This window comes from Aethalodelphis obliquidens, unplaced genomic scaffold, assembly GCF_003676395.1.
Source record: "Aethalodelphis obliquidens isolate GAN/ISIS:26980383/991018 unplaced genomic scaffold, ASM367639v1 scaffold3, whole genome shotgun sequence".
Taxonomy (NCBI): domain Eukaryota; kingdom Metazoa; phylum Chordata; class Mammalia; order Artiodactyla; family Delphinidae; genus Aethalodelphis; species Aethalodelphis obliquidens.
Window position 1 is genome coordinate 3,574,617 of NW_020837947.1, and position 12,440 is coordinate 3,587,056.

At 40.4% G+C, this 12,440-nt stretch overlaps 1 protein-coding gene across 1 annotated transcript in view; it reads left to right on the forward strand.

Annotated features, from left to right (window-relative positions):
- PDE10A (phosphodiesterase 10A) overlaps positions 1-12,440 on the forward strand; it is a 296,868-nt gene that overhangs the window by 226,766 nt on the left and 57,662 nt on the right. The window contains exons 11-13 of the mRNA XM_027081576.1: positions 329-471; positions 2,894-2,986; positions 4,335-4,521. Of these exons, the coding sequence (XP_026937377.1) occupies positions 329-471; positions 2,894-2,986; positions 4,335-4,521 (423 nt within the window). The remainder of the gene's footprint in view (positions 1-328; positions 472-2,893; positions 2,987-4,334; positions 4,522-12,440) is intronic.

The window sequence follows — 12,440 nt, forward strand, 5'->3', positions numbered from 1 at the left end:
GAAGCTCTGGAAAAGTAGCCAGGGTGGCAGACAGGCTCTCAGGGAGAAAGGCCAGTAGCTGCTCTCCAGCCCACCCAGGAGTGTTGTAACATTCCCACATCTGCCCCCACAGCGTGGGTGGAGAGCGGCTGCCAGTGTCGGCACCTTGACAGTGACGGAGAGTATTATTTTTTGTATTTATATGCCTACGTCTATTTAATTATAATGCTAATTTCCTACCCAGTTACAGTATAGACTAGCTGAAATTAATATTTATTTCTGATAAAGTTTACCTGTAAACTCTGTGAATCTCTCATTGGCTTACTCTTGTTTTCTCGTTTCCCTTTAGATATATGCAAAAAACCTGGTGAATGCCGATCGTTGTGCGCTTTTCCAGGTAGACCATAAGAGCAAGGAGTTATATTCGGACCTTTTTGATATCGGAGAGGAAAAGGAAGGAAAACCTGTCTTCAAGAAGACCAAAGAAATAAGGTACAGCTGGAAGTAGCGTGTCGGTCGCTGTGCTGGCGGCTGTGCAGGTGCTCTGTTACCCACTTGTCTGTGCCTATTCACAGGTGTGCTGACAGTACTTGTCATACTGTGATATCATTCCCACCAGGACCCGCCTCCTGAAGGTAGTGCTTCTGGGAATGACCTTGCAGTGCCAGCGAAACCGCGCCTAGGAAGCTTTAGCGTCACTCCTGGAAATGCCGTCTTCCGGAGGCGGTCCTTTTGGAAATCATGTTGGAAAAACTTACTAGTGCTGCCAGGTAGGTAAAGGTGCACCCCACCTGGAGTCTGCAAGGTTTCCTGTGTCTAGGAGCAGGTGTACTTAAACAATCCGGACCCCACCCTTCCCAGCTCATAGCGCTGTCTCAGAGTCCAGACCATAGTGGAAATTGACCTGGTATACTTGGTAACTTCAGCACATTATGCTATACCCAACAGTTGGCTTAATCGATCACAGAGAACACTTTTGTTGCATCTTGAAACTGCAGCCTTCTTCGTTCTTTAAGTGGCAGCTGTTGTCAGTTAGGTGAACAGAATGGAGTTTGGCTGGTAGAGGTGCGGTGGCTCAGTCCTGTGACAGTCTGGGCACCTACAAGGGGTACTGTCACAGAGCCGCTAAGAATCAAGCATAACATTCAGAAATGGTATTTTTTTTAGATATTTGCATTTCTTTTGCTTTATATTGATATATATCATTTAACTACTTTTCCGCATAGTACTCTAAAGTACCTTGGTAGTTACAACTTGCTAGTAAAATGCTGTTCCTTATTAATAAGAATTGCTATTCACTTGGGCCGTCTGTCATACAAGGAAACATGGAATGTGGTCTGCACTGGGCCTCACTACTGCCCACCACTGGGTGCTTCCCATTCTATCGTCCTGGGGTAATAGAACCTATATTCCATACTCACATAACTCTGACTTACAGGCACCATTTAGGTTTTTTAAGAAGTGTTTTAGTTTTAGTTTGTTTGTTTAGAGCTCAGTAGATCCGTCTGGATATAGTCATTTAGGTAAAGTCATTTCTCTTGCTGAAGGTTTGAGTGTTCCATAACAGTGCTGGCATCGATCTCATTTTGAAGACATTAACTTGGGAGCCTGTATTTACAAGTGTGGGAAAAACAAGTGAGGGGGATATGGTTGGCTGTAGCTCTCTCGGCTGACCAAGCGATGCCAGCCATTTATGTGAGGACTGGCCCCTCTGTTATGGCTTCCACTGACCCGAGATAGCAAACCACACCGAGCTACTCCTAGACCAAGAAAATAAGCATAAACCGTGAAGTGGATTCTGCTGCTCTGCTCAAGGCACTCTAATTTGTTGTGTTCATGTTGTTCAAAGCATAAGAAAACCGGGGCGAAAACAACCTCGCATTTTATGCTGTGCAAGGTTGCGTTCACTTTTTGGTGTTTTAAGAAAGTTAGCTCTCTTTGGTGTCAATTCTCCTTTGAATTTTCCTTAGGGAAATCCTTAGGGTGGAGCTTTATTTCAATAATGATTATTTTGTATAATGCTGAAAATGTAATATTATGGAAGTAATTTTTGAGCTATTGAAATATGTAGATATTGCGATTGTAATCATCTTAACTAAATTTTGAATGAATCCATGTTTGATTATAATATCGTAATGAGAAAACTATAAATATAGGAATATTTTTTAACATCTTTATTGGAGTATAATTGCTTTACAGTGTTGTCTTAGAGTATATTTATGTATAAAAATGCTGATATTAGACATCAAAACATTTAAGTGTAGTGAGATAATGCCTGTATTCTGGCTGTTTTTAAATTTAACAAATTAGAGGAGTAAAAATACTACAAGTTGCAAATTGTGTTATTTTGGTATAGTACTTGTATTGCAAATGCCTTAAAATTCAAGTCCTGTATCTCAAAGATCACAGATAACCTGTGGTTTTGGTTACATGGGTGGTGGAACGTACCCTGGCGTTGACCTGCATTCTTGTTTTTATTGTGTCACTAATATTTTAAGAGTGTTGGCAAGTTATCGAACCCATATGGGTCTCAGTTCACAGTGAGAATTAATTAAGAAAATTTATGTTGAAGCATCTTGTAAATTATAAGGTATTTTGCAAATATAAAAGATTATTATTGGTCAGTGCAGGAGAATGCTAGTTAATTTTTCAATTTCAGCTTGTGATTCAGTATAATTTAATACATCGTGAATTATATCTTAAAACAAGGTTCTCAAGTGGTTACTCTGCAATGTTTTTATGCTTTACCTTTATGTGTTTTATAATAATATGATTTAGAGTATGTAAAGGTAAAACTAATACAAGCATTTAAAGTAAACAATCTGTTTTATTCAGTATTTGGTGGTACTGAAATGTCTCAAATTATTTTACATCTGTATTTTAACGAGCATGTTCCTCTTTTTTGTATGTGCAGATTTTCAATTGAGAAAGGAATTGCTGGTCAAGTAGCAAGAACAGGGGAAGTCTTGAACATTCCAGATGCCTATGCTGACCCACGCTTTAACAGGTAAGAAGGAGTTTGTGTCCTCCGTCGGTTTCTCCTTCCGGGTCCCGCTTGGCCGAAGCCTCTGAGGTAGAGCCCTAGTTCTTCGTGTCCCAACTCAATTTTTTTTTCCCCACTTGGTGCTGTTATACTGTCTTTGAACCAGCTTATTATCAGTACTCAGTGTTTTCGGGTATTTATCAATATAAAATGATATATTCTAAACCATTAATTATCTCCAGCTTTAGGGGTTTGAAATGTTATAAAAATAACTAAAAAGCAAGAGTTTAAATTTATAAAGTTACTTTTCTTCATTGTAGTGTCATCATTTTGTCCTGAGCATATTCTTTATCAAGCAATACCTTCAAAGGCTGTAACACATAGTGATAAAAGTACTTGTTTTGAATCCTGGTTCTGTCCTTTATTGGCTCTAGAATGACCTGGAGTAAGTTACTTAATCTGGAGCCTCAGTTGTTTTCTCATCTTTAAAATGGGCACAGTAATACCTATTTTGTAGGGTTTTTTTTTTTAAGATTAAGATTTTAAGATTTTTAAAATATTCATAAAAGGTCTGGCAACTTTATATGACCCAAAGTAGGAACTCAATAAGTTGCAGCCTTTGTTGGATATTATTGAAGTGGATATTAGGATTGCTTATAAAGATTTTTTATTTTGTTCTGAGTGTCTTTGGAGAACTAGAAACCAGTTTATATAGTTCGATTTTAATAAATGTCTCAAAATTGAAATCCCAAGGTTGACGCCCTGACCACTGAAAGTAATGGCTCACATGTCTTGGCAGCAGTGCTCTGTGCATTCAGACGCTGGGCTTCCTTCAAGAGACAATTAAATACCGTAGGCAACAGGAGGCTTTTCAGGCGTCTGATTGATTAATGTCAGATATTCATGACTCGCGTATAAACACAGCTGTATCCCCGTAATAGATTTTATCAATACGTGAAGAGTATGCTGAAAATCTCAGGTTTTTTCTTAAAGGAACAAACTTGCTATTAAAGTACTTAAATATTGAAAATATTTACATATCCTTCTATAAAGCCTTTATATAAAAATGTATGGATCAACTATTAAGAACCTGAAAAGGCAAGCGACAGATTGTGAGAAAATATTTGCAAAATATATACGACTGTTCTGAAAAACTCTCTTGAAAACGGAACAAGTTCATTAGAATATTTTTGAGAAGGTTTTAATAAAACACTTGCAGATGTCACGTTGTCTTTGAATTTAGACGCTAACAGTTCCATTACAGTTAGTGGTAAGAGAAGCAAAACTGAGTTGAGATTTACGATAGAACGTGTGGTTTATTTTCTTCTGCCTGTTCTTTCTTTTGTCGTCTTGCTCCTTGGCTCTCGTGCAGAGAGGTGGACCTGTACACAGGCTACACGACCCGGAACATCCTGTGCATGCCCATCGTGAGTCGGGGCAGCGTGATAGGCGTGGTGCAGATGGTGAACAAAATCAGCGGTAGTGCCTTCTCTAAGACGGACGAAAACAACTTCAAAATGTTTGCTGTCTTTTGTGCTTTAGCCTTACACTGTGCCAATGTAAGTAATACTTTTTAAACACCTTTTTTACTACTCAATATTAAATGTTATAACCTTTTAAATAAAGGTTGTTTTTTTTTCCCCCCACTTCTTTTAGAAACCCCAAACAGCAATTCCTGGTTGTGCATGTTTTAGGAAATACCTTAAAATGCCTTGGAAGAAAAAAAATCTCCTAATTTTTACACTTATTTCAGTGCGTGAATTTGTTAAAAAGAAAAATGAAGTTAACCTAAGGGTAAAACGTTCGAATGTAAGGTTTACATTTCCTGATAATCTACTGATGTGCCTGAGAGGGTTATCCAAACCCTTAGCGTTTGTCACTTGTACCGCACTTGAGACTCTTGTACACAAAAAGAGAGTCATGACTCATGTCTTAACACGAGCCCGGAAAGTTTCCTTTGTGAGGAAAAGTGAGGCAGCCACTCAGCACATTCGTCAGATGCCTTGTAGATGTTAACTCATTTAATCCTCACAACAGCCCAGCCCTGGTTACTGAATAATAAGATGAGGTCCCATTTATTTTATGAAGTCTCCCTTTAAAACAGTTGAATGTATCATCTTTCTTTTAAATTTTTATATTTTAAATGAATTAAACATTTAGTATTCTATAAACTCTAGTAATCCTCTAATGACATCACTGGAATTTTGAAGTTAAGGAAAATTTTAGTAACCTTTTATAAAGCCAAATCAACGTAAATGGGAATTATCACCTTAGTAGTTTGGAGAAACTGTCTTTTCGGAAATAGGACGGAATTCCATAGGAACAAGCACATAACTAATGGAAACAGTTAAAAGAGAAACAAAAATGGCAAAAAAAAAAAATACTCTGGTGACTAGGGCTAACTGTTTACAATGCGATTAGTGCTGTTTAGTAAGAGCACCCGTCCCCTCTCTGCATCACCCGGGCCCTCGCGTGGGGATGTTTATTGTTACTCGGCCCATCGGAAATAAACTAGTGCAGTTGTCAGATACTTCTTACTTCAAACATTTTCTGTACCTATGTGTCTCCTCGTAAATAAAATATTGACAGTATACTTTTTTTTTTTTTTTTTTTTTTTTTTTTTTTTGCTGCACCACTCAAACTTTTGGGATGTTAGTTTCCTGACCAGAGATTGAACCCGGGCCCTTGGCAGTGAATACGTGGAGTCCTAACCACTGGACGGCCAGGGAATTCCCTACATTTGTTCTGTTTAGTTTAAAAGTTTCAGAGAATGTAATTTCCAGTATATTCTAAATATTGATTTTCATCACTTTTAAATGTATTTGATGGACTCTATGTATTAGAACAACTTGACATTTATTATATTTTTTAAGTCCACTTAAAAAACAGAATGACTAGCTCTTACGACTGAAAAATTTAGCATCATTCTTTCTCTTTGAACATGTGTTTCTATTATGCCACAAAAGTTTATTCTAATCTAATATATTTTATGCTTTATTTTGTTAATTACCCTAGGATAATAGTCTAAAACAAACATGTATAAGAAGGATTACAAATTAATTTTGACCTATAGTATTATGTCATTATTACTATATATGTGATCAAAGCAACCATGTTATTAAATTTTGATAATTATCAAAAATGAAAAGTACACATTATTGGAAACTGTTGTTTCTTAATGAGATGGCTGTGGCTTAGAACAAAAGTAGTTAATGTACCCATTCTTAAATTTCACCTATCATTAGAATGAAACTAGGCTTGCCATAAATTTTTTACACTTTTTATTTTGAAATAATCTCAGACAGAAAGCAAAGTTACAAAAATAATACAAAGGATTTCCTTATACCTTTACCCATGTTCCCCCAAATGTTAATATATTAAATGTTAATATATTAGCATTTTTGCTTTGATATTCTTTCTTTCTCCTTCGCTCTCCTTCATTCATAGGTATCATTTTTTCTCTGATACATTTGAGAGTATGTTTCAGACAGTATGTCTCATGACCCCTAAATGCTTCAGTTTGTATTTTTTTACAAACAAGGACATCTTCTTTTTCTACTGCATAATTAAAAATAAAGAAAGTCACCTCAGTACTGTATTGGTTTGTTAGGACCGCCATAACAAATACCACAGACTGGGTGGCTCAAAGGACAGAACATTATTTGTCCACAGTTCAGGTGACGGGAAGGTAAAGGCGAGGGTGCTGGCAGGTTCGGTTTCTTTGGAGGCCTCTCTCCGTGGCTTATGGACGCCTTCCTCATCCTTGTGTCTTCACGTGGTCTTTTCCCTGTGCAAGTCTCTGTTCCACTCTCCTCTTCTTACAAGAACACAAGTCATGTTGGGTTAGGGCCCACCCTAGCGACCTCATTTTACCTTAATCACTGCTTTAAAATCCCCATCTCTAAGCACAGTCACATCTAAGGTACTGGGGAGTAGGGCTGCAGCATATGAATTTGGGGGGACACAATTCAGCCCCTGACAGGTACTGTACTGTTGTCTAATCTGCAGACCCCTTTAATCTCCTTTAATCTGGAGCCCTACCTTACTCTGTCTTTCATGAGTTGGGCATTTTTGAAGTGTATGGGCTGGTGTTTTGCAAAGTGTTTCTTCTTGGGGTTTTGTCTGGCAGTTCCTCATGACTGCATCAAGGTTACCATTTGACAGGACTATCGCAGATACTGTGTTCTCGTGGCAGCCGCTGCGGGAAGGCTCGTGGCCCATTGCTGGTGATGTTGACCTTTACTACTCTGTTACGGAGGCATCTGCCTGGTTTCTCCACTGAAACGTCCTTGCCCCTCTTCTCACTATTTTAGAAGAGAGTTTACACATAAGCCTCGATATCCTTTGTGCTCTCTCTCCCTGTCTGCATATCAATACCTCCGTGAAACGCCATGGAATGCCTTGCAGCCATTTCATTTCCATCTTTGGAACTTTGTTCTTTGACGTTCTTTCACTACTCAGCGTCAGTTTTATTTGTCCTTGTCGCTTTTATTTTTAGGGAAGCCGTAAGGATTGTGTTCGTTTTGGGTAGATGGGGACAGGAGGAGTTTTATTATGGCAATCACTCTTAATCTGAACACCACCTGAGCTGAGAGGCCGAAAAGTACTGACAATTCTATCATCAAAAATTATTTTCAATGATTTATCAGCTGAAAATTTATTTAGGTCCACCTTCAGTGTCTTATGAAACCTTTAGAAACCACTTTTAGACCTTATTAACGCCAGTATTTTAAATCTTAAATTATCTCTTTGCTTTAAGAGGTTTTTGTATTAGTGCAATTTGAGAAAGGGGTGATTTGAAATGGGATGTGGGAAAAGGTCATTTTTAGGTAAATGTACGTGTGAAAGTTAAGGCGGTGGAAATTGATCCTCTTATAATCTATCCGTGTCTTCATGTATCCCTTGAAGAATTACTAGGCACTTCCCAGAATACATAAATGTCAGTTTCAGTACTATGGAATTGATTCAGCTGTGCTGTGAGACGAGCTAGCCCAGTGGGTTCAAAGCTCTTCTGAACGCTGATCGTTGCCTCATGAAACCTGGACTCAGTCACGATTAAATGATTATACCAAGCTGAATACCAAACTGAATCAAGAAAAATAACACTCCTTCTGAAAAGTCATGAATAAGTTAACAGGCATTCTATTTCTTTTGTTTGTTTGTTTGTTTTTTGGGGTTTTTTTGCAGTACGTGGGCCTCTTACTGCCGTGGCCTCTCCCGTTGCGGAGCATAGGCTCCGGACGCGCAGGCTCAGCGGCCATGGCTCACGGGCCCAGCCGCTCCACGGCATGTGGGATCTTCCCGGACCGGGGCATGAACCCGCGTCCCCTGCATCGGCAGGCGGACTCTCAACCACTGCGCCACCAGGGAAGCCCCAACAGGCATTCTATTTGTACGTTGATTATTTAGGGTAAAGTTAGTGGAGTTCGTTTGTAGTGAAACAGACTTGTAATTTTTTTTTTTTTGCGATACCCGGGCCTCTCACTGTTGCGGCCTCTCCCGTTGCAGAGCACAGGCTCCAGACATGCAGGCTCAGCGGCCATGGCTCACGGGCCCAGCCGCTCCGCGGCATGTGGGATCCTCCCGGACCGGGGCACGAACCCGTGTCCCCTGCATCGGCAGGCGGACTCTCAACCACTGCGCCACCAGGGAAGCCCTGTAATTTTTATAAACACTTTGAAACTCACCAAAATTATTTCTGCTCTCCAACAATGACAGGTAGTGTATGTGCCACGGTTGTAGTAAGTCTTCGCCCGCTGGCAGGCTCCGGATGTAAAACTCTCCCAGGTTGAGCAGACCCAGGGCTGGTTGCCTTGAAGGTGCATGTTGAAATCCGAGTAATGCAGCTTCAGCTCTCTGTGGAGTTAATTACCACTTCTTTTAACTGCAATATTTCTTCTCCTCGTGAAAGCTTAAAAAAATTCTATAGTTTTTGACAGTTTCTCCAACTCAAATAGAGTAACAGCCTCTGATGCTGCAACTTCGGGGTACCTCTTCTTCTCCGCTTCCCTTCCCTGGCCTTCCAGTCTGGGGTTATTTCTGTTCCCATTCATAAAAAAAGACCAATTTACATACGTTCTTTAAAGTAATACTCGCTTTGTTGAAGCAAGCATCCTTCTAAAAAACAAAGAAAAAGCAAACAGCTCCCAATTTATGTCAGTTTCAATAAGCCAGCAGTTGGTTTCCTTACAAGAGTTTCTCAGCGCTTTCTTCAGCTGAGGATGTCAGATCGTAGACCTCTAGGGTAAAGGCCAAGACCTGGATTCCTGTCCTCACTCGGGCGCTTACAGGATGTTTCTTTGAGCAAGTCTGCTTCGCAGTTTTGAACATTTTTTTCCCCAAGCATCTTATGAAGCTTCGTTAAAAACAACAACTTAGTATTAGCATTGTCCCAAGCAATTAATCGTATCCATGGCTGCCTGCTTTGCCTCAATGCTCTACTCGTTTCTAGAGAATGTACATGAATATTTGTTTAGATCGCAAATACGAAGAAGCGTTGTGCAGTGTGAAGGGTCTTGTAATCGCTGGCTGCTGAGTCAGACTAAACAGGTTGGTCCTGGGAAATTCAAAATATTTCTGCTCCCGCACAGATTATTATATCCTTAACAGGAGCATTTTACCACATGTAAAAGGCTTCTAATACTGAATGTGATCATGTAAGAGCATCTCTGACTGTTCAGCTCAGTGGTCTTGTTTGAGTGAAAGGCCTGTCCTGGAGGCATATGTCTTTATTCTTCTTTAGTTCATCTGTAGATCTCTTAGGTTACACCCCTTTTATTGGATTAAAGGGGCACGTCTCTGACTGGCAACATCTCCATTTTATTTTTGACAGATAATTGATAGTACTGTCAATGGAACGGTAACCTTTAAAAAGAGTGAAAGAGATTTTTAAAACTAAAAGAGCCAATTAATTTACTCATACGTGTGATTTTAAAGAAATAATTTGATATGATGCAAAAAGCTAACAGGATAGTAAATACCTGTTATATCTTTTGCCTAGAAAAAAGGAGTCCTTTAAAAGCAGATTAGCTGTGTACCTTTTGAATCGAGAGACATTTAACATTAAAGGAAGGTGGAAAAAATCGTTATTAAGATGAAACCAATTGGCTAGGAACAGATTTAATAAATGGTCCAAACTTTATTCATTCCTGAATTCAACCACCAAGTACTGCGTGTCTTTTCTCTACCAGAAGGTGACTGTTAAGGTGACTGTGATATAAGAAGTCCTCTTAATCGATGTAACACTGACTCTGGGACAGGCACTATTGTGGACACTTGACGTATAAAAACTCGCTTCATTAGTCCCCCAGCAATCCTGAGTGAGTATCATTAGCTCCACTTGACAGGAGGAAGAATGGACACGTAGCGTTTAAGTGAGTTGTGGAAGGTCTCACAGCAAGTGTGTGACAGAGCCAGGCTCTGAAGGTGTGTAAGCCTGGCTCTGCAGCCCTGGCTATGCTCTCCTTCACTTGTCTTTAAGAAAGACAGCATTGTAAACACTTCTACCTAGGATTTGGTCAAGGAAGAAATATCATTTGCATTTGGTGCTGTGGTTTCCATAAACTAGAATAACCACGCAGGCAAAGGAAGTCACACATCAAATGGTGTATTTTTTCAACAGGATACTTTTAATCACTCAATTCTTTTTTTATCAACTCAGTTCTTAGGGGGCGTAAATCTGTTGATTTTTCCTTGTGTTGGTCTCTTCTTTCTTGGATTCATTCATTCATTCATTCATTTACTTATTTACTTGATCTTTACTTATTTACTCAAGTTGATCCGGAATTACTTGCCCTGCGGGAGACTTACGTGACCTTCTCTCTTCAGAGTCCTCAGTTCAGTAACTGGCCTCAGCAGCCACAGCGAGGTCTCTCGTCCCACACAGGCCTTCAAGTCCTGGACCACGAAGCACAGCCTTTGCTGGGTCTGGTGTTCCTCTCACCCCCTGCAGCACTGTTTTATGCCGCTAAATACATAGCACAGGGTTTCTTGCTCATGCCCGTGTGGAGTGTGCCTTTCATTTTAGGTTTATTTAGGGGACCAAATTAATTTTATTAACGATATCATTTAATACTGTTGACAAACATCATATTGAAAATTTGTACTCTAGCAAATACTTTGTCAATTAGGTTGGAAATGTGAATTGTGTAGAAAGGGGAAAAGAGTGCACAGTTTATAACAGCAGAAGTTAAGTTACTTTTATCTTGTGGATTGCCCATACCCAGTGGTATGCTGGTAAAGCCTGCTCTCTACCCAAGAAGAGGCCTTATTTGTAGCGTTCCCCAGTTTCTGTGGAGTGCGGGCTCCCACTACGGACTCTCTCAAGCTCCCACATAACGTACTGAGTGCAGACTTGCGTGGCGATGTGCACAGTCGGCACTTGCAAGACAGCACAGATGCCCCTGCCACTCAAGAATCCTTCACCAGACTAACATCAAGGAGCCAAATGGAGTGGCAGCAGTGCTGGTGTCATCAGAGATGAGCAGATGGTAGCTGCCAACAGCACTGAGAGCTTAACGGCACTTGACCGAGTTTGTTCTCAGTTCCTTAAGTGTGTTCCTGCACTGAACCTTCACATTCTTCCTGGCTTGGGTACTGCAGTGTCCACAGTCTGTACCTGGGAGACTGAGGCACAGAGAATTAGGTAACTTACTTAAAGGTGTACCGTTAGTGAAAGTCGGAGAGGAGATTCAACCCAGGCAGGTGATCCGGAGTCTGGTTCTTAGTTGCTTTACCTTTAAGTGATTCCAGGCCTGTCGTGACGTGAATAATATTAGGGCATCCTCCAGACACCACCATGGCTACTCAGAGTGATGATGATTGTAGAAATAGGCACAAGAGAAACATTCTGAAGCATCAGTAAGTATTCTTGGATGCCAATATTTATAAAATTATAAGTGGTGGCATTTTTACCATGTGGTAGAAATATGCTAGGTTATACTCCTGTTTCCAGGTCCTCTTTCTTCTGTCTTTTGTGACTTTTCCATATCCTAGAGCCTAAGATTGAAACACCATCAGAATAAATGGCAGCCACCTCTCCTTGCGGTCTCTTCCGGCTGGACAGGGAGCCCAAGATGAACTACTCAGCTGTCATAGGCAGTTCATGCAAAATCAGCTTAGGCAGCATGGTTTTCTACTTCATTCATAATTTGCAGTAGGCGGCTTCCCTGGTGGCGCAGTGGTTGAGAGTCCGCCTGCCGATGCAGGGGACGCGGGTTCGTGCCCCGGTCCGGGAAGATCCCACATGCCGCGGAGCGGCTGGGCCCGTGAGCCGTGGCCGCTGAGCCTGCGCGTCCGGAGCCTGTGCTCCGCAACGGAAGAGGCCACAACAGTGAGAGGCCCGCGTACTGCAAAAAAATAAAAATAAAAAAATAAAGAAAAGTAATTTGCAGTAGGATGAATACGGTAAAATCATTTACTAATAATATTACATTATATTATTTTCTACTATTCATATTGAAGGTCATGTAGAAAATGG